At 47.3% G+C, this 22,721-nt stretch overlaps 1 protein-coding gene across 4 annotated transcripts in view; it reads left to right on the forward strand.

Moving 5' to 3' along the window:
* The window catches only part of kansl3 (KAT8 regulatory NSL complex subunit 3), a 56,550-nt gene that overhangs the window by 21,307 nt on the left and 12,522 nt on the right, over positions 1 to 22,721 (forward strand). For 2 of the 4 annotated variants that reach the window (XM_072266318.1, XM_072266317.1), the window contains exons 11-19: positions 726 to 789; positions 1,657 to 1,854; positions 3,338 to 3,539; positions 5,861 to 5,938; positions 8,163 to 8,354; positions 11,153 to 11,237; positions 12,020 to 12,183; positions 13,897 to 13,991; positions 17,688 to 17,868. In XM_072266318.1, the coding sequence (XP_072122419.1) occupies positions 726 to 789; positions 1,657 to 1,854; positions 3,338 to 3,539; positions 5,861 to 5,938; positions 8,163 to 8,354; positions 11,153 to 11,237; positions 12,020 to 12,183; positions 13,897 to 13,991; positions 17,688 to 17,868 (1,259 nt within the window). The remainder of the gene's footprint in view (positions 1 to 725; positions 790 to 1,656; positions 1,855 to 3,337; positions 3,540 to 5,860; positions 5,939 to 8,162; positions 8,355 to 11,152; positions 11,238 to 12,019; positions 12,184 to 13,896; positions 13,992 to 17,687; positions 17,869 to 22,721) is intronic. The other 2 variants (XM_072266314.1, XM_072266316.1) reach the window with 2 other exon arrangements.

Raw genomic sequence — 22,721 nt, forward strand, 5'->3', positions numbered from 1 at the left:
TTAGCTCTGAGCCCTGCAAGTATTCATTCACACCTGATGTAATTTTTCATCCTAATTGACTGTCGCCTGTGGCAGCAGGAGTTGAGTTATTGACTGTTGGATCCTCTGCTTTAATAATAATGACCCACTCAGGTTTTCCTCAAATGTTTCACCTTTTACCCTCAACCCATAACTTCTAGTTCTAATCTCACCCAACTTCAGTGGGAAAAGCCTGCTGGCATTTACCCTTCATAATTTTGTATAGTTCTACCAAATCTCCCCTCATCTTAGGGAATAAAGTCCTAACCTATACCATCTTTCCCTCAGATCCTCGAGCCCTGGCCACATCTTTGTAAATTTTCTTCATTCCCTTTCAATTTTATTGATATATTTCCTGTAGGTGGATGACCAGAACATAACATGACCAGTGGTGCAGAGATCGTAGTTGGGTTGGTATTGAATAAGACAGATAAATGGCCCACTTATTCACTGTCTTTAAGTTGTCTTGTGACAAGACTTGAGCTTTTGTTGGTCCCAGAGAGCGAAGTGCCTTATGCAGACTGTGCTACTGAGCTGCACAGCGGCAAACACACGGTCTCTGTCTCTGGCTTCTTGAGCCTGAGTGAAGAGCCTCTCCTGGTCTGGGAATGAAGGATGTGCCGGGTGGTTGCGAGAGGCAGGGGCGTGGGTGCGGAGAGGTTTTGGTTGGTCCAGGTCACACCAAAAACGTCGTTTCTTAACTGCAGGATCAGCAAAGCAAAGAAGAAGCTGGAGGGTCTGACACAGAGCATGGTGGACAGGTGTATCCAGGTGAGCAAACCGTGACGCCTGTGTACGTGTGTGCACTCACTGCTGTCCACCTTACCCCCAGACTTCCTCTGTCCTGACTCATTCTTTGTGCTCGCATGGACTGCCAGTCACCTTCCTTATTCTGCAAGACACCACCCCTTATTGTCTGCCTGCTCGGAACTTTCTTTAGCCAGGGAGTGGCGAATCTGTGGAATTCTTTGCCACAGGTAGCTGTGGAGGCCGAGTCTGTACGTACATTTAAGCGGGAGGTTGAATAGTCAGGGCATGAAGGGACACGGGGAGAAGGCTGGAGATTGGAGCTGAGAGGGAAATTGATGAAATAGTGGTACAGACCCGATGGGCCAAATGGCCTAATTCTGCTCCTGTGTCTTATTTCATGACACGTGCCAGAGATATCAAACCTGATTCTGACTCTGCTTTCCCTCGATGTACTGATGGTCTGTAAGGTTAGCATGCAAAACAAATTTTCTCACGTTATCTTGGTACATGTGACAATAATAAACCAATTTAGCAATTTAAATTGGTTTGTTACTGTCACTACCATTGAAACACAGTGGAAAAACTTGTCTTGCATACAGTCCGTACAAATCAAATCATTACACAGTGCATTGAGGTAGAACAAGGTAAAACAATAACAATGGGGAATAAAGTGTAACTGCTTTCGGGAAAGTGCTGTGCAGGCAAGCAGTAAGGTGTGAGGCTATGAGGTATGCCACAAGCCTCTGCTCTTCTCTCCCTCTGAACTCTGCAATTTTTCCCAAGCCCCTCACCTCTGTCTCTCTGGAGGCTCACTTTTCCCTCATCCCTCCTGTAAGTTGGCAGGAGTTGCTAACAGCCCTGTGCCCATTGTTCATCTTTTAATCTCAGGATGAGATTGGTGACTTCCTCACTGGTATCCTCACCAAGACTGAGACACAAGCAGGGATTGAAGCCAAGGAGGTTGACATGGAGAAGAGAAAGCGATCTCGGGACGCGCGCAGGGACTTGGCCTTTGAGCTTTCGGAGCGAAACAGTCGACCTGTGTCACCGTTCAGCCGAGTCCCAGCCTCTCCCTCGGGTTCTGAGGTAAGTATTATCATTCAACAGTTCACGTGTGTACCGCCAAACGAAACAACGTTCCTACAGGCCAAAGTGCACAACACCTACATATAACTCTCACACGACACATAAAGTAATATTACCACAAATAGTTAACAAATAATAAGGTGCATTACAGCACAATTTAAAAAGCAAACAGCATAATGCTGCTGGCACTTCATATGTGTTGAGACCTGGGTTGTGGCAGGGAGTTTCATAGTCAGGTAAGTCACTCAACGCTACCTGTGCCCTTTGACTTCACCATCGAGGATATCTACAATGGACGGCATTCATCATTAGGGGCTCGCTGTCTGGGACATGCCCTCTTCTTCTCATTGCGATCATCAGGAAGGAGCTATAGGAGCCTCTGTGTTTTAGGAACAGCGTTGCTGTACTTATTTTGTATTTCTTACTGTAAATTCTAGTATATTTTATGTACTGCTGCTGCAAAACAACAAATTTCACAACATATGTCACTGATAATAAACCTGATTCTGATTCAGCAACAGTATTACCCTCCCTGTCACTGTTCCTTCTGCGCCCTGTAATCTGTAGCAGTCACTGGGTTCAGATTCCACTCGGATAGTTGAGTTGATGGTCTGGGCCACCACTCTAGTACAGAACTGCGCAGGAAATAGTCATGGGTGAGAGGTCTGATGTTTGCTGTCTTACGTAGATACAAAGGATTGCTGGGCCAATGCTTGTCCATCAACCATCACCTTTCAGTGTTGATTATCTGGCAGCAATTGTATTGCATTTTGGGGGCCTCTGGTGCCCCTCCTCCTTCCCTTTCTCCCATGGTCCACTCTCCTCTCCTATCAGATCTTTTTCTTTAGCCCTCAACTTTTTCTACTCGTCACCTCCAGCTTTTCACTTTAAGGCCCTCCCCCAGACACCCACTTTCCCCCTTGCCTAGTCTACCTCGTACTCCTCCCCCTTCCCCATCTTCAGGCCTCTGTCCCCTTCCTTTCCAGTACTGATGAAAGGTCTCGGCCTGAAACGTCAATTGTTTATTCCCGTCCATAGATGATGCCGAGTTCCTTCAGCACTTTGTGTGTGTTGCTCTGGATGTCCAGCATCTGCAGAATCTCTTGTTTCTGCATTTCCTTCCCATCACACTGCCCCAGTGAGTGAGATGGAAACAGATATGGAGGTCCATGTGTTTTTAAAGGTCGTGTAGCAGTTATGCAATGCTTTACAGCACTGGCAGTAAGATTGCGGTTTGATTCCACTGTTTTCTGTAAGGAGTTTGTACATTCTCCCTGTGACTGCATGGGTTTCCTCTGGGTGCTCCAGTTCCCTCCCACAGTCCAGATAGGTTAGGGATTAGGGTTAGTTTGTTGTGAGCGAGCTATGATGATGCCAGAAGCGTGGCGATGCTTGAGGCAAACAGTTAATATCACCTCGTGTTTCAACTAGTTGTGACAACTAAAGCTAACCTTACCTTACACCCATGTCCCATCTCTCTCAGGGCACGTCGAGTGTGTCAAGCAGTCCCACATCCAGCCCAAAGACGAAGAGCTCATCCTTGTCGCCTGCCCAGAAGGCCAGCCTGATCACAGCCACTGCCACGGCCGCCAGCCAGTCTCCCAGCCTTTCCGCACAGTTCTCTCACATCCTTAAACAGCACATGCAGAAGACGGGGACTGTGCTGACTCAGAAGCAAGCTCAAGGTAACTTGCTCCACGTTTCTTCCCATGTCAGGGCACCAATTGATCACTAAACTGTGGACCATTTACTACAGGTGGAAACTCTGCTCTGGCATTCACTGGAATAGAATCTCGGCATGTTTTGTGTATCTACTACAGATTGGTACTAATCCTTACTAAGGTCTAAAATTAATTAAGACCTGTACGGTTGGATCCTGATGCTAACTTCTTTTAAAGTTAGGAATGAGACATAAAACTTGCTGCTTGCGATCACTGTGTTAAGTGTTACAAATGAGGGAAGGAGGAGTGTGACGAGAGAGAAAAGAGCAAGGGAGAGAGAGAACCTGAGGGAAAGAGAACCAAGCTGGTTTGGTCGTCTTGTAATAGTGCGATCACTTGAGTGAGTATGATGTTCTCCTAAGCAATTGTCTGTTGGCGGGTCCTCAACTGCCTGCAGAGGCCGATCCAGGATCGGAGATGTACAGGGCAGGTTTTTGTTTTACACAGAGCGGTGGATGCCCAGATTGTACTGCCTGGGGTGGTGTTGGGGGCAGACACCATAGTGGAAGAAGCGTGGAGCGCAGGGATGTGGATCAAATTGAACAGTACAGCACTGGACTGGCCACTCAGCCTAAGTTGTTGAGCCGATTTTGATGCCAAATTATACTAAACTGAGTACCATCCATATCCCTCGATCCCCTTCGAATTATACTAAACTGAGTACCATCCATATCCCTCAATCCCCTTCATATTCATGTGTCTTGTCTAAGAGCCTCTTAATCTCCACTAAACTGCATGCTTCCACTGGTAATTGATTCCAAGCATCATCTACCACTCTCTGGAGTTAAGAAAACACTTTGCCCCTTATGTTGTCTTTAAACTTTAAAAGCATGTCCTCCACTGTTTGACATTTCTAACCTAGGGAAAAGATTCTGACAGCTTACCCCATCAATGCCTCTCATAATTTTAAAAACCTTTTATCAGGTCTCTCTTCAGTCTCCAGCGCTCTACAGAAAACAACCCAAGTCTGTCCAACCTTTCTCTATACCTCATACTCTCTAATCCTGGCAACATCATGATAAACCTCTTCTTCAATTCCCAGATTAAGCAACACCTACCACTTTCCTGCCCTGCCCGTTGTTGTGGTGTGGATGAAATCAATGGGGAGAGTGTTACTGGTAGATACAAAGCAGCTTCTTTATTCGACACAACAAGGTACAGCAGGCATCATACGGACGGAGACGCTTTCGGTAGAAAGGTCTGCTAGCTCAATATTTATATGCTAAACACAAAGGCAATCACTGTTTGAAAAATTATAGACAATGCAAAGACAATGCTTCCTTTTGAAGCTACATACAAAACATCACACCTTCTGACTTCATCCTTTCCTCCTGACGCCAACATGTCTGGGTTGGTATCCACAGCCTTTAGGAGTGCAAGTCAAATCCACAATACATTTATTTGGCATTTTATGTGCTAACATAGAAGGCAATTCATATCTATGAGGTATAGATAATACTGTCTTCGAAACTGCCTTTAAACTTCACACTTCAATCCGCAGCGTCTGGCTAATATCCCGATATTCACAACTTTTAGGAAAAGCATTGTTGTGAATTCAATCCACAGTACTTTGTCAAACAGAAGACTGGTGGCCAGAGTCATTTAAGTGTAAATGAATCATCTACCCAAAAACTCACTGTAGCACCTATGTCTGAAAGATCTATAGATTTGGCATCATGGTTAGCAAGAGACTGTGGGCCGAAGGGCCTGTTCCTGTGCCGTATTGTTCCATATTTATGTTCTAAGTTGGGCTCTAGGAAAGTTGTCTGCTTGGACTGGGGGATTTGCTGTTAGATGACCAGCAATCCTCCTGGAGATTGCTCCAAGCGATCAGTCACAGCTTGCAAAGGGTTAATTCAAATCTGGAGGCGTGAATCAGTGTCTGACTTGTATAGCCAGTATTAGATTGTATAGCGGGAAGCACGGTATCATAGCAGCTTAGTGTAGTGCTTTACAAAGCCAGTGATTGGAGTTTGCTTCTCACCACTCTCTGTAAGAAGATTGTGCGTTCTCCCTGTGACTTGTGGGTTTCCTCCAAATGTTCTGGTTTCCTCCTACATTTCAAGCGTGTACAGGTTAGGTTTAATGGTTAGTGAGCATTCTTTGTTAACGATGGAAGTGTGTCGCCACTTGCTGACTGCTCCCAGCATATCTTCGGACTGCGCTGCCCACTGATGCAAAAATGGCAGATTTCACTGAGTTTTGATGTACATGTGAAAAATAATGCAAATTTAAAAAATTCTTTATGCCTTGTGATTTGCTGATGTTTCTGTCATTGGTTTCAGCTCAGTTTGCTGCTTTCCTGAAGCAGAATATGTTGGTGAAGAAGAATTTGAGTGTAGCCAACTCATCCTGTGTCTTTGGTACGTACGTGTGTGTGTGTGTGTGTGTGTGTGTATGTGTGTGTGTGTGCACGCGCGCATGTGTCTGTGTGTGCATGTGCATAGTGTGCTGTGTACAAGTTCTCGCCAGTCTGCCCTCTCTGCCTTTCTTTCCCCAGCCCGGTGCAGTGCTAGGATTAACAGCATCTCCTCCAATTAGGTATTTCATTCGCTTTGAAAGTGAGAAACTTGGATCTGAAATTGCAAAGGTGAAGGGCCAAAGTGGTCTGTGTGCTGTAGGCAGTGGCAGACGTGGACCAGGCTCTAGTACAATGAGCTCTTTTACATTCACCCACAAGAAGAGGTGGAGTGGAAATACCGAACTGTACAGGCAACGTGATGCACGTGTGGCTTCCACGACAACTGGGGCATCAGGTTACATAGAGTCATGGAGCACTACACCACAGAAAGACTCTTCAGCCCATCTAGTCCATGCCAAACTATTATTCTGCCTAGTCCTATTGACCCACACCCAGACCATAGCCCTCCATACCCCTCCCATCTGTGTACCTATTCAAATGTCTCTTAAATATTGAAATCAAACCCTCGTCCACCACTTCCACTGGCAGCCCTAGCAACATTCACACCACCCTGGTGGTGGTGAGTGAAGAAGTTTCTTCTTGGGTTCACCTGAAATACTTCACCTTTCAGCCTATGATCTTCGTTTCTAGTCCCTCCCAACCTGAGTGAAAAAAGCCTACTTGCATTTACCCTATCTATACCCCTCTATCAAATTTCCACTCATTCTCCGACCTTCCAGGTATTAAATCTTTTCCAAGAACTCAGTTTCTCAAGTTCCAGCAACATCTTTGTAAATTTTCTCTGCACTCTTTCAATCTTATATCTTTCCTGTATAGATGACCAAAACTGGACATAATACTCCAAATTAGGCCTCACCAACATCTTGTACAACTTCAACATATCATCCCAACTCCTGTATTCGGTACTTTGATTTATGAAGGCCAATGTACGGAAAACTCTCTTTCCAACCCTATCGACCTGTGCCACCACTTTCAATGGATTATAGACCTGAATTCCCAGATCCTTCCTCGCTGCCCTTTGCTATAAAGCCCTACCCTAGTTTATCCACAGAAGTGCAACACCGCATACGTGTTTCCATTAAATCCCATCTGCCATTTATCAGCCCATTTTTCCAGCTGGTCTTGATCCTGCTGCAAACTTTGGCCTTCCTCACTGTCCAGTACACCCCAAATCTCGGTGTCATCTGCGACTCATCATCCAGGTTGTAGATATAGATGATAAACAACTATGGACCCAAAACTGATCGATCCCTGTGGCACACCACTAGTACCGTCCAGAAGCAAACGTCTACTACCACTACCACATCTGTGTATGTGTGTGTAAGGAGTAGTAGTTGGAGAAAATTGCCTCTCGGCCCTTCATGTCTGCTGCACTGTCCATGGTATCGTTGCTGAACTTTAACCTGGGCACCACTTGCCTGCGTCTACCTCGTATCAACATCTCAAGGGGTCTATCCTGGGCCCGCCATATCGATGCAATCATGGGGAAGGTATACCAGCAGCTATATTTCATTAGGAATTTGAAGAGGGTTTGGTAGGTCACCAAATTTGTACAGATGTACGGTGGAGGACATTCTGACTGGGCGCATCACTCATCCAGCGCCACCAAGCCTCCTGACCATCTTTCTTTGTTTTCTCTGCCGTGAATGCCCACAAGGAAATGAATCTCAAGTTAGTATATGATGACATATACGTCCTTCGGTAACAAATTGTCTTTGAGCTTTTGAACCCTGGAGGACATTTTCAAAAGGCAATGCATCAAGAAGACTACGCCCATTTTTGAGGATCCTCCCAAACCAGGACATGCCCTGTTCTCATTGCTATCATCGGGGAGGAGATGCAGGAGCCTAAAGACACACACTCAGCAATTTAGAAACAGCTTCTTCCCCTCTGCCAATAGATTTCTGAACAATTCATAAAGATTGACCTCACTTTTTGCTCGCTTTTGTGCTACTAATTTATATTATTGTAATTCATAGTGATTTCTATGTCTTGCACTGTCCTGCTTCTACTAAACAACTTTCATGACACATGTCAATGGTAGTAAATCTGATTCCGATTTTGAATATTGGAAACTTGGACATAAAATGCTGGAAGCACTCAGCAGGTTATTATCAATGATAATAAACCTGATTCTGATCCCCAGTTCCTCTATTGATCCGTAGTTCCGGTGTCCTCGGACCAACAGGACGCAGCAGAAAAGGATGATGCAAAGGCACAGCTGAAGCGGAGGCAGCCTTCAAGCCCAACTCAAGTAGTCTCCAAGCCTGCCAAACGTGCCAAGATCAAGGTCACCATTCTGTCCCACGGGGATGCGTCCGCAGCTGCATCCATGCCCTATGCTGGAGCCAAGGAGGGTGAGCGTTGTACTGGGTCTGCTGAGCGCTGAAACTACAGATCCCAGGGTACGGGGTCCCGTGCCCATTGTCCTGCTGAAGGAGGGAGGGGAAAGACAGACGTAGAAGGGATGTACAGACCAGAAAGCTGGAGAGGCTGATGCTGAGGGCAGTTCGGGTAGTGAGAGACTGTTGTGATGCCTGAGGAGGAAGTGTAGGGTCACTGATTGATAACTGGGATTATAGCACTTGTTTATTGATTTATTTTTGTATATTCAATATTAGATTAGATTATGAAGACACACAGTCCTCTTTTATTGTCATATAATAATGCATGCATTAAGAAATGATACAATATTTCCTCCGGTGTGATATCACAAAACACAGGACAGACCAAGGCTGAAAAAACTAACAAAACCACATAATTATAACACATAGTTACAACAGTGCAACAATACCATAACTTGATGAAGAACAGTCCATGAACACAGTAAAAAGTTCAAAGTCTCTGAAATGTCCCACATCTCACGCAGACGGGAGAAGGAAGAAAAACTCTCCCTGCCATGCCCGACCACAGTCTGACTCTGAGTTGTCCGAAAACTTTGAGCCTCTGATCAGTATTGATATATTTATTTTTATTTAGATATGAATTTGTATACAGGTGTGCGCCGCTTAGTGTCCATTCGGACAATGTCTGATCGCATATACGTCTGTAGTCCCGATCGGAGAATGTGACGTAGCGGATGTAACCAATCTCGTGTATCGCGCGTCTCTTGAGTGTAGTAGCGTTATCTCTCTGTTTAATTTTCTTCCGAAAATATTACTGTAAAGTGCATCATGGCTTCCAAATGCAGGTTATTCGACCTGAATCTCTTTCAGTGGAACACTGTTGAGAACAATGATGTGGGTGATCCTCATCATCTTTGATAAATTGTGATATAAGCTAAGAAAGTGTTTACATAAAAGTTTAAAAAGTGAAAAAAATTAAAAAGGTTAAAATGAAATAAAAAATTAGTGTTTGTATGTATTATAGTGTATAGTATACAGTTTTAGTGTAAGTTCTTGGCTATTTAGTCAATACAGGTACATTACAGTACTCCATATAGGTTTGCTAATTATATAACATGGTGTTCGCACAACACCCAATTTCACAGAACATAACGTGGACGTTAAGGGATGCATACCTGTATTTAATTAGTGTCCCCCACATTTTGTGGAGTGCAGTTTTTCTGACTTGCTCTTGGTGTCATTGGTATTGCTTTCTCGTTGTCACATGTACCGCGATCCAGTGAAAAGTTTGTCTTGCGTGCTGTTCATCCAGATCAGATCATTACACACAGAGCATTAAACAATAACAGTGCAGACTACCGAAAGAGTGTAGTGTGGGTAAATCCAATGCAAGTACAAGGTCGTCCAGTGTAGATTGTGAGGTCGAGTCCAGCTTACTGTACAAGAGGTCTGTCCCAGAGTCCGATGAGTGGGGTAGAGACTGTCCTTGAGCCTGGAGTATGTGCTTCCAGGCTGTTGTATGATGGGAGAGGGGGAGCTGAGAGAATGTCTGGGGTGGGTGGGATCACTCATTAAGCGGCTGCTTTACTGAGATAGTGAATAGTGTAGACAGAGTCCGTGGAGGGGAGGCTGGTTTCTGTGACGTGCTGAGCTGTGTCCACGACTCTCTGCAGTTTCCTGTGGTCACGGGCAGAGCAGTTGCCGTACCAAGCCATGATGCATCCAGAGAGAATGTTTCTGTGGTGTGTCGATAAAAATTGGAGCCGGAGATACAGAGCAAAGCTTGTCTTGCACACTGTTCATACAGATCAGATCATGACAGTGCGTTGAGCTAGAACAAGGTAAAACAGAACCAATAAAGCACAGTGCAGTGGCAGCTGGTTTTCTGTCTGTACTCTGAGCCTGTGGAAGGATTTGATCTGGTAATGGAGAGACAGGTCTGCAAATTAGTCTCCAATTACCTATTGCTACGCATTTCATTGTGAGCAGTCTGCCTTTCTGCTGGCAGATCCAGTGCAGAGCTGATCCTCTCAGGCCTGGACCACATCACCAGTACTGGGATCCCCGTCCACACACTGCTGGGTTAGGGGTCTCATCCATCTGCAGTCTGGGGGCGTTTGGTGGGGGCACAGGTTGAGTCCTTTAGATATTAGACAGAGGAGCAGGATTAGGCTATTCAGCCCATCGAGACTGCTCCACCATTCATTGAGTTATTATCCCTCTCAACCCCATTCTGCCTTCTCCCTGTAATCTTTGATGCCCATTCTTATAAAGGATCTGTCAACCTCCTCCATAAATATACACAGTGACTTGGCCTCCACAGCCACCTGTGGCAGTTAATTCCACAAACCCTCTAGCAAAGGAAGTTGCTCTCATCGCTGTTCTAACGGGACACCTATTCTGAGGCTCTGCCCCCTGGTCCTAGACTCCCCTGCTATTGGAAACATCCTCTACACATCACTCTGACTAGGCCTTTCCATATTCGATCGGTTTCAGTAAAGTCGCCCCTCATTCTAAACTCCAGCGAGTACATGTCCAAAACCATCAAACTCTCCTATGTTAACACTTTCATTCCCAGAATCATTCTCATGAGCCTCCTCTGGATTCTCACCAATGCCATCACATCCTTTCTTAGATAAAGGGCCCAAAAATGCTTCAGAAGTCTCTCAATGTAATCTGACCAATGCCTTATAAAACATTTTGGGGGAGAAGCAAATATCTTTCACCCTAAACTATTTTTTTTCTCAGCTGGCGTGTTAGCTGAGGGCTGTCATCTGCTCTGACCTCTGGTTTCTTCCTCCTTTTGGCAGGTGGTGTCCCAAAACCCCTGACGTTATCCGTCAGTCAGCCGGGATCTGGCACCAAAGAGCTGACTGGATTGCTCACCAGTCAAAGGTAGGTGCAGCCTGGACCGAGCCAGGAGTCATTTACCGGCAGTGGGTCCTTACTGACAGGGATGGTTCAAACAGGCCTGGTGTTGTGCTTCACACCGGAAACTGGGTGGATCTGACCGGGCCTGCTGCTGGGTACGAGAGGTAGCCTTCAGCGACAGGGACGGGTAACGGATTAGTGTGGTCTCCGGGTAGCTCATTTGTAAAGTTGGCTTGTAATGCAACATCCGTTACAAGTGTGGGGAGGTTTGTTGGAAGGTTCAGGCCTGTACAAACCCTGGTTATCACCCTCCAACCTTCAGGTTCCTGAACCAGCATGGATAACTTCACTCACCACGACACTGAACTAATTCCGCAGCCTATGGACTCCACAACTCATGTTCTCCGGTTTTGTCCATCCATATATAGTCTTTTCCACATTGGTTGCTTGTTAGACTTTGCTAATGTATAGTTCTTCATAAATTCTGTTTTATTTCTTTATTTTCCTGTAAATACCTGCAAGAAAATGAATCTCAAGGTAGTATGTGTACTTCGATAATAAATTTACCTTGCACAGCTACCATGGGGAAAATGTTAAATAATGATTATTAAAGTTATAGCAGGGAGAGTTTGACAAATTCACAGCACAAAATACGTATTATATTCCCATATAAAGACTGACAAGCAACCAATGTGCAGAAGAAGACAAACTATGCAAAAATAAAAATACTGACAACATGAGTGTGCTATGGGACTGTCAGTCTCTCTCTCTGTGTGAAAGTCCCATTCTCTCTCCCTTGTGCCTAGATCGGCCTCTGTGGACTCGTTCTCCAGTTGCCCCAGTACACTCTCCTCAACCGCCCTGACCAGTAACACAACAGCCAGTGCCTTTCACAGCATCCAGGCCCGGAAGTCTTCAGCCCCTGGCTCTACCGCACCGCCGCAGCCTCACCTGGGACCTGCCGCAACAGGTACGTAATCCCAGTGTTCACTCCAAATAACCGCCAGGGAATTCTGACAGTGGGCACAAGACTCAGTAACAAAGGGCTTGGGTAAAGGGGATCGGCAGAAGGATGGGGGGGGGGTGCAGGGGGAGCCGATGTTAAAGAGCTGGTTGATGAAGCCCCTGAGCATTTCACCTGAAATGCCGGTGGAAGCAGAGTTATTTGGGAATTTCCACTGGATCAGCATCTAAAGGAACTGGGGATGAGGGATCAACAGGAAGGGAGAGGACCAGCAAAAATACAATACATTAATCTTAGAACTGAGAACAGTACAGGCCCTTTGGCCCACAGTGTTATGCCACCCTTTAAACTTAAGCTTGATCAGTCTAATCCTTTCCTGCATTGCCCTCCATTTTTTTATTACTGTATCCATGTGCCTATCTAAGAGCATCTTGAATGTCTCTAATGATCTGCGTCTTACCACCGCCCCAGCATCCACCACTTTTTTGAAAAAAACACTACAGAAACAGAGTTAGGTTTATTATCACTGATACACGTCATGAAATTTGTTGTTTTGTGGCAGCAGGACAGTTCAAGTTAAGAAATATATAATATAATATTAAATAAATAGTGAAAATAGAGCAGCTATGTCTCTGACACACTCTCTGTACTCACCTCCATCACATTAAAATTATGTCCTCTCGTGTTAGCTGTTCCTACTCTTGAAAAAGGTGCTGGTTGTCGACTGTATCAGTGCCTCTTAACCTCTTATCAAGTCCTTCTTCGTTCCAGAGAAAAACTGTAGCTGGCTCAACCTTTCCTGATAAGACATGCTCTCTAGTCCAGGCAGCATCCTGGTAAATCTCCTCTGCACTCTCACTAAAGCTTCCACATCCGTCTAACGAGGCAACCAGAACTGAGCACAATATTCCAAGTGTGGTCTAACCAGGGTTTTATAGATCTGCAGCATTACCTCGTGGCTGTTGAACTCAATCCCTGACTGATGAAGGCCAACACACCATACACCTTCTAAACAACCTATCAATTTGAATGACAACTTTGAGGAATCTATGGACTTGGACCTACGATCCCTGTGTTCCTCCACGCTGCTAAGAATCCTGGCACTAGCCCTGCAATTCTGTCTAGAAGTTTGACTTTCCAAAGTCTTTTCTGGGTTGAACTCAGCCCAGCTCTGCATCCTGTCAATGTCCTGTCGTAACCTATGAGAAACTTCTACACTATCCACAGTTCCACCAGTCTTCTTGTCATCTGCAAACTTACCAACCCACGCCTCCACCTCTTCATCCAAATCATTTATAAAAATCGCAAAGGGCCCAGAACATATTCCTGTGGAACACCATTACTCACTGACCTCCAGACAAAATATGCTCCTACCACCCTCTGCCTTCAGTGGGCAAGCCAATTCTGAATCCATGCAGCTAAGTTTCCCTGAATGCCATGCCCCCTGACTTTCTGAATGAGTCTACCATGGAGAGTCTTGTCAATCACCTTCCTAAAATCATATACACTGCATCCACTGCTCTAACAATCAGTTTGTTTTGTCACCTCCTCAGTGAAGGACAGGTACGTGGATGGGAAATGTTCGCAGAGATATGGGCCGAGCACTGGCAGATGGGTGTAGCGTAGATGGGCATCTTGGTCAGAATGGACCGGTTGGTCCTGTTGCCTGTAATGATTGCTATGTGCTTTTTGTTCAGTATTTGGTAACTTTCTGTACAGGGACACCGGCCAGCTGCCTCCTCCAGGGACTCAGCTTTAGCCTGCAAGACATGGGAACAAAGACCACCAGTTTGAGCTCCACCACCTCAACTCAGGTACTGCAAGCGAGGTGCCCAATGTTTGTCGCGTAACAAAGGTGTCGTTCACTACAAACGGGTAGGGAGCACTTTTTGAGACTCTTTCAAACCTGGGTCAGTAAAAACCGATATTTTCAGTCTTGGGGAAAGAGTCAGGGCCGTAGAGCACCACGACGCAGTGCAGACCCTGAGGTCCTTAACATTCTGCTGACCTTTCAGCCGACTCCAAGATCCATCTAACCCTCCCTCACACGAAACTCTCCCCTTTTCTGTCATCTCCTAAATGTCCTTCATGTGTCTGTGTCCACCACCATCCTGGTAGTGTGTTGTGAACATAAAAACAAAACTACCTCTCAAGTTCAAGTGTAATTGTCATTTAACCATACTCATGTGTACTGCTAAACGAAACAGTTCCTCTGCAGCCAAGGTGCAAAACACAGCACATAACACATATAATTACACAGAGCACATAGCACATGGGACATAATGGCTCAGGGCACATGGCACACAATCGCTCGGGGCACATGGTACACAATCGCTCGGGGCGCATGGCACACAGTCGCTCGGGGCGCATGGCACACAGTCGCTCGGGGTGCATGGCACACAGTCGCTCGGGGTGCATGGCACACAGTCGCTCGGGGTGCATGGCACACAGTCGCTCGGGACACATGGCACACAGTCGCACAGAGCACATACAGTCACAAAAAAAATGATATCAATACAAGTCCCTAAGTGGCATGGCCTGAAGATTGATGGTGAATAAATGTTGTCCTGCCGCCATGTTTCTGTATGAACGTGCGTAGCAGTTCCTCGAAGGACCTATTCCACGGTCTATCTCTAATTAAAAGTAGATCACAAGAAAACTGTTGTAAGATCCACACTTGCACCGTTTGTTGGACTGGGACAGGCTACTGTGATCAAGTGCGCCACCATTTTACCCCCCCCACCCCCCACTTTTTTCTTAAAATCTGTGAGATAAAGAACTCAAATTGGGAAGGTAAACCTTGTTGAGCGTCTCTGTTCTTCCACCTGGCCGCAGTGGCCATTGGATGGGTTTCAGTTGGCCAAAACCAGCAGCAATTAGGCAGGAGGTTCCATACCACCAGGTTCAGGAACAGTTAATACTGTCACAGTGATCAGGTTCCTGAACCAGCACTGTTCACTCATCTCAACACTGAACTGATTCCACAACTTCATTCACTTTCACAGACTCTTCATCTCATTTTTTCTCGATTTATTGCTTATTTATTATTTTTTTTTCTATTTTGTATTTGCATAGTTTGATATATTTTGCACATGGGTTGTCCACCTTGTTGGGTGCAGTCTATCACTGATTCTATTGTGTTTACTGTGAATGCTCACAAGACATTAAATCTCTGGGCTATACATATATGGTGACAAACAGGTACTTTATTAAATTTGCTTTGAACCCCCACAAGTCCCAGGATTCACTCTTACCTCCAGTCAGACAAACACTCACATGGTGCAGGTTTCTTTCGGAACCCACCCCTGGGAGATGTGTAACATTGGGCTACGTGGTCTCTGAGCACTTGGAGCCGTGGTGAATGGAGGGTGCCATGGCTCAAGGACAACGGGAGACTTTGGCCCTGTCCATCCTCGTGAGCCTTCTGTGCTCCACACCAGAGTCTTACTTAAGTTCAGTGTTAAAGATCGTGGGGCAGCAGGGTTGGTGTAGCACTTAGCATAACGCTTTACAGTAACGGTCCCCAACCACCGGGCCGCGGACCGGTACTGGGCCGCAGAGCATGCGCTACCGGGCCGCGAGGAGGCGATATGATTTGGTCAGCTGCACCTTTCCTCATTCCCTGTCACGGCCACTGATCAGCCATTACGCATGCGAGGTCATGACCGGCGCGTCATCCGTGTCAGGGCGGCAAGGCGATCAACTCTTCGAGCTTGCAGATGACGACGGGCTAAAAAGTATGTTTGACATAACATCTCTGTCGGCATTTTGGATCAAAGTCAAGGCTAAGTATCCTGAGATAGCCACGAAAGCACTGAAAACGTTGCTTCCATTTCCAACATTTTTCTGTGAGGCGGAGTTTTCTGCATTGAATGCAACAAAAACTAAACTGTGGAATAGACTGGACATCAGGAACCCCCTTCAAGTATCGATGTCTCCCATCACCCCTCGATAGGACGGTGTTGTTGCAGGGAAACAAGCCCAGGGCTCCCACTGAGTCAGCGATATTGGTGTGTTGCAATGATTTTATATGTTCATATGGGGAAAATATGTGCTGTGCGTTTAATATCCAAATATTACTTAAAATGTTATGATGCTATTGACTTATAAGTGACCTATATAACCATATAACAATTACAGCACGGAAACAGGCCATCTCGGCCCTTCTAGTCCGTGCCGAACGCTACTCTCACCTAGTCCCACCGACCTGCACTCAGCCCATAACCCTCCGTTCCTTTCCTGTCCAGATACCTATCCAATTTTTCTTTAAATGATCATATCGAACCTGCTTCTGCCACTTCTACTGGAAGTTCGTTCAACACTTCAAGCTCCCCTGATAATTGACTTATCATTATATCCATGCGAGGAAAATATGCGCTGTGTGTTTAATATTAAATTCGTTAGATAAACCCTTTTAGAAACAAAATTGAGTGTATTACCCACTTATCACCTATATTCCAGTAGTGATTAGCACCCCCCCCCATGAACAGAATCGCCAAAAAGGATTTGCTGGGGGGTGGGGGAATCGGCAGGTCACGACGCACATGCGCATTGGTGCCCGCACAAGGCTTCATGGTTATTGTAGTCTTTGGGTAAACAACGCATTTGACTGCTACTCTTGTTCGTTGGCAACCCTACCCCCCCCCCCCCCCCCCCCCCCCGGTTGGCCGGTCTGCAAGAATATTGTCAATATTAAACGGGTCCGCAGTGCAAAAAAGGTTGGGGACCCCTGCTTTACAGCACCAGTAACTGGGGTTCAATTTCTACCACCGTCTCCCTCTGAGTTTTCTCTGTGTTTGTTCCGGTTTCCTCCCACATTTCAAAGAGGTGCACATTAGGGTTAGTGCGTTTTGAGCATGCTATGTTGATGCTGGAAACATGGCAGCTGCCCCCAGCACACCCCCGGGACTTTGTTGATCGTTGACGCAAACACCGCCTTTTGCTGTATTCTTTGATGTACATGCAACAAACCTAACCTCTCTCTTTACTTTTAATCTCTTGTGAGCCTTCTGCGCTTCAGTCCAGGGTCTTCTGGACATTCAGTGATAAAGATCAGAAGTTGGGTTTATTCACAGCTCCATTAGTGTTGAAGTGTGGGACTCCTGGAGTGAAAGTGCTGGGGGATTAAACCCTCCAGGACATCCTTTGTTCTGGAGGGACAGTGAACTGGGGCATGGGAGCCCACGGGGATTCCCACCACTGCCTATAAAGAGTTTGTATGCTCTTCGTCTGGGTGTTGCAGTTTCCTCCCACAGTCCAAAGACGTACTAGTTGGTAAGTTAATTGGCCATTGTAAATTGGTCTATGATTAGGTTAGAGTTAAATAACTGGGCTGCTGGGCAATGTGGCTCGAAGGGACGACTCCTTGCTGTATTCAATTAAAAAATGTTAAAAGACAATGCTGATGGTACAGGGTACAGAGGAGGCTGTGAGTTGGTTGGGTGACTGGTGTCAGTGGATTTCTGTGTGATGTGTCTCTGCCTCTGATTCAACCCCAATGTTGTCCACAGGCCCAAACCACGAAGAGCGCGAGCTCTGCTCTGGGAGCTGTCACCACCACAAACCCCATTGTCCGCACGGTCAGTGCCTCAACGGCTTCGGGGACCCTGAGTGGCAAACCTACCTCCATCCAACACCTGCTGAGCAACGGCGGACTGGCCAAACTGACCGGCAGCTCGGCCGGCCTGACAGGTAACCCCTGAACACCCTCGATGGGTGTCACTCGGGCATGGGAGTGTGATTGTTCACAGTCCAGCACTGTGACGTTGTCTCAGTGCATCTGGCTGATAATGTGGCAGGGATTTGGGGCACAGCATGAAATCAGAATGGGATTGTAAAGCCCAAAAACAGCAGCTGGAAGTTCCGTGCTCTGTAACCAATGCCTGGGGAGATTTAACTCCACCTGGGAGAATTGCTGTGGCCTCAGTTGACTCTCATCCGAGGGGGACTGCACTCATTCTGACAGTGTGACCCTCCGTCAGTACTGTCCCTTTTTGCAAACGTACAAAACTTCACTCAAATAGAAATGGCATACAAAGTACAGTTTAGTTACTGAATTCAAATTAAAATACAGTAATTAAGGTCCAAAATGTACTCAGTTCCCTGGGGGAGGGTCTCTGTTCCTGGAAATTGCCCACTGAACCCATAATGATGGCACGCTCCCTCTCTGAGGGCACTCTGGCACGACTGTAGCCCTGGAAGAGGGGTGGGCAGTCAGCTCAGGCAGAGCCCTCAGCAGCCCACTGCCTGGACCCGCGAGTGCCCATCTTGCCAGCCATCCTCTAAGCGACCCGCCCCCTTGCTAGGTGCCCGTAAACCAGGAGTGTGGGCTGAAGGGCAGCCTGAACTCGAGGAGCGGCCCCTTCAGGTATTCCAGCAAGCGCTCCACGTGGGCATGGATCGACTCCTCCCACCCACAGAAAGGACGGGTATCTGAACCTGCTCAGAAAACTATAACATGGTGCTGCACTATGCAACACCCTCTACCCCAGGTCCTCAATGTACAGGGGAAAGGCCCCTGCATAGAGAGACTTACCCTGGGGGCCTCCCGCACTGCCTGATGGTAAGGCAGACCGCCATGGTGTGCCCACAGGGCCGACGAGGGCAATGAAGTGAAAAGTGCAAGAGCATCCCGTAATAACAGTCTTGGAGCATCGTGCATTGGCACAGTGGGCAGCTCTGCGAGGCAGCTCTTGCTGTGTGGGACTGCACTGCCTTACGAAGGAGATCTCGGGGCCTGGGTCTCATGAGCACCTCTAGCGGAGCAGGGTTTGGTGTGGCCGGAGCCACTCCACACCCCTGAGCCACCCCCTCCCTGCACCCCTGAGCCATTCCCCCCGCCCCTCCAAGCTGCTCCCCTCGCGCCCACCGTGGTGGGATGGGAAACGACCTTCCTTGCGGCAAGATCAGAGGGGACCTTACACGAGACGTGCAGTAGCTCCCGGTAAAACCCTGATGGCCCCCGCATAGCAGCACGGCTAATGCTCAGTGCTGGGAGCTGCTTACCCTCGTGAAGGCAGAGTCTCTGGCAAAGGAAGTGTGTCGCCAGTGCGTGCCACCTCAGAGGGTGCTCAGTGCAGGGTCCTGAGGAGGAAGCTGCTAGCTAGGTATATACTCACACCAGTGACTGACCCCACTCTGCAATCAGAAAACTCAGGACTGCAGCAGAGACCCAGTGCCTCCTGTTGCCCAGAAGAAGCCCACCAACTTCCTCTGCATCTTGGTGACAAATACAGTGGGTGGGACTGAAGGGACCAACTGGCTAATGACTATTTCCCTGCCCCGGAATGAGATTGCACTGAGTAGACCCAACCAGAGTCCCAGTCTTTTGTCTCTAAGTCCCACCAGTTCGCTGGCGAATTCTCCACAGCGGAGGTTGGGTAGAGCCCTAGGTACAGGTGGTGTGTGATGCTCCATGCAAATGGTCTTGGCTCCTCTGGCAGTGAGTCCCTCTCCCACTGACCCACGAAAAGTCCAGAGCACTTTGTCCAGTGGACCCTGAGAAGGCAGCTGAGAAGACCCACTGGCAGTCTCACATCCATCCTCTGTAGGTCTACAGGGTCGGTGACCATAAGGAGGACACATGGGCATAAGCTGAAAACACTGCTCTCATCTCTGGCTTATGCAGAACCAGGCCTGTCGACCGGTTCCGAAGAAGGCACAGGAAAGGCTGAACGTAAACAGTAAAGTTTCCCTGACATCGGGCAGCCCTGACTTAAAGCAAAAGTGTGCTTTTGAGGAGCCTTTGACCTTTATCAAGCACAGCATAGCAGCGTACAACAGACAAACACGGGCAACTAAATGCGGTCCGAGTCCAACGCACGGAGTCCAGAGGAGGTAGTCATGATCCATCTTGTCAAGTACCCTCTCCTGTTAAAGAGAGAGAAAGACAACTGACAGGCCAACCTGGACAGATGGATGAGGTTGCAGCCGAGGTAGATATTGTCCTGAGTGGATCGGCCCGGGACGGTATAGGACTGGTTTGGGTGGTTGGTTTGCGACAGCACAGAACCCAGACAATTGGCCAGTGCCCAGGCAGACATCTTGTATTTGGTGCACAGGACAGACACTGAGCAACAGTTCCTCATGCGCTGAAGATCCCCCTTTGGCAGCAGGACCACGACTGCCCCACGCCAAGAGAGGGGCATCTCACCTGTGGCCAGGCTTTTGCCCAGGACCCTGGTATAGTCAGCACCCAGTATGTCCCAGAAGGCCAGGAGGAATTACACAGTCAACCCATCCAGCCTGGTAGCTGCTTAAGGGTGTTGGTCAGTTCCTCCAGTGATGGGGAGAGTCCAGCCACTGGTCAACCTCAAGTGCAGCGATGGGTTAGTAAATTTTCTGCTGACACAAAGGTTGGGGGTGTTGTGGATAGTGTGGAGGGCTGTCAGAGGTTACAGCGAGACATTGATAGGATGCAAAACTGGGCTGAGAGGTGACAGATGGAGTTCAACCCACATAATTGGGAAGTGATTCATTTTGGTAGGTCAAATATGATGGCAGAATATAGTATTAATGGTAAGACTCTTGGCAGTGTGGAGGATCAGAGGGATCTTGGGGTCTGAGTCCATAGGACGCTCAAAGCTGTTGTGCAGGTTGACTGTGTCGTTAAGAAGGCATATGGTGCATTGGCCTTCATCAGTCGTGGTACTGAGTTTAGGATTTGAGAGGTTCTGTTGCAGTTATATCGGACCCTGGTCAGACCCCACTTGGAGTACTGTGCTCAGTTCTGGTCGCCTCACTACAGGAAGGAAGTGGAAACCATAGAAAGGGTGCAGAGGAGAATTACAAGAATGTTGCCTGGATTGGGAAGCATGCCTTATGAGAATAGCTTGAGTGAACTCGGCCTTTTCTCCTTGGAGCGACGGAGGATGAGAGGTGACTGATAGAGGTGTATAAGGTGATGAGAGGCATTGATTGTGTGGATAGTCAGAGGCTTTTTCCCAGAGCTGAAATGGCTAACACAAGAGGGCATAGTTTTAAGGTGCTCTTAGGTACAGAGGAGATGTCAGGGGTAAGTATTTTATGCAGAGATTGGTCAGTGCGTGGAATGGGCTGCTGGCAATGGTGATGGAGGCGGATGTGATAGGGTCTTTTAAGAGACTCCTGGACAGGTACATGGAGCTTAGAAAAATTGAGGGCTATAGGTAACCCTAGGTAATTTTTAAGGTAGGGACATGTTCAGCATGGCTTTGTGGGCCAAAGGGCCTGTATTGTGCTGTAGATTATCTATGTTTCTAAATACTCCCACAGCACTCCCCGCACTTCTTCACTTCACGTGTGACAGCGACACACAAAATGTGTGAACTTCTTTTTAATGATTCTCACCGGATCTGTGATGGAGAAGCCATTCCCTAACTGCAGCTCCATGAGTTTCCTGTGCACACCCCTCCATTTCTCCAGAGAGTAAAAGAAGGGTGAGGCACAGTCCAGACCTTCTAACAGCTGGGTCTTTGACCTCGTGAAGGCACCTCAGGACCCCTCAAGCTGCAGGTCCCTCAGTGCTTCCTCCTTCCCCTGGTACTTTGACAAAGCAGTGGATTCCCTCTGATTGGGGTCAGCTGAGACGTCAGGTCAAGCAGCTCTATCTCGAGCCGCTTGATCTGGCACACCCACTTCTTGATCTACGCTCTCGTGTTTTCCTTGTGTAACCGGCAGGTTCGGCCAGCATGTGTTTGTCTAGGGTAAGACAGCCTCTGGCCCAGCCAGACTGAGAAATCTCGTTTGTGTGGATGCTGCGTGATGTGTTGCCTGCTTACAAATCCAAACTGCAAAATATCAGACAGCACACCATATGCAATTAAACAATTGAACTTTATAGATCTTAATCTGACTATAGGGTTAGAAAAGAAAATAAAAAGAAAAAGGGCCCATTTTAATGAAACAGCCTAATGTGCACGTTGGAGCTCACGGTTCTGTCCATTCGTTCCCCATCGATCTCCTCCGAGCGTCACTGACCGTTGGACCCTCACTCCCAGTCCATTCCGTCCGCTGGTCTACCAACTCTGTTTGCGTCTTCTCTTTTCACCTCTCGCCGACAAAAGACGGTGAAATCCCTGCTCCTAGTCACACAAAAAAGATCAGGATGCCTCTCGTTGAATAGCGCATATTCCAAAACCCGCTTTCTCTAGTCATAACCCAAACATTGCTGCTACAGAGAAACCGTTACATTAGCAGTGAAACATTACAGAGGACATTACATTAGCAGTGAAACATTACAGAGAGGACATTACATTAGCAGTGTAACCTTACAGTGTGTTACACTTGCAAAAGAGTCAGACGTGATGATCTTTGCCCACGTTCCGCCAAACCCTCAGGGAGGGGAAACCCCTCTGCTCTCTCCTCCTAGAACAGATGGAACAAGACCCGGAACTGGCCATCCTTATTAAAATGCTATTATGCTGACCCGCTCACGTAAGCAGAAGGTTTAGTTCTGCCCAAACTAGGCGGTGGTCTGAGAATGGCCACCAGCACATGGGAGACATGTACAGGCAGTCGAGTCGCAAACCACCACCTCCCATGATCGTGGTGCAAGCAGTACACCA

Source organism: Mobula birostris, chromosome 8, assembly GCF_030028105.1.
Source record: "Mobula birostris isolate sMobBir1 chromosome 8, sMobBir1.hap1, whole genome shotgun sequence".
NCBI lineage: Eukaryota > Metazoa > Chordata > Chondrichthyes > Myliobatiformes > Myliobatidae > Mobula > Mobula birostris.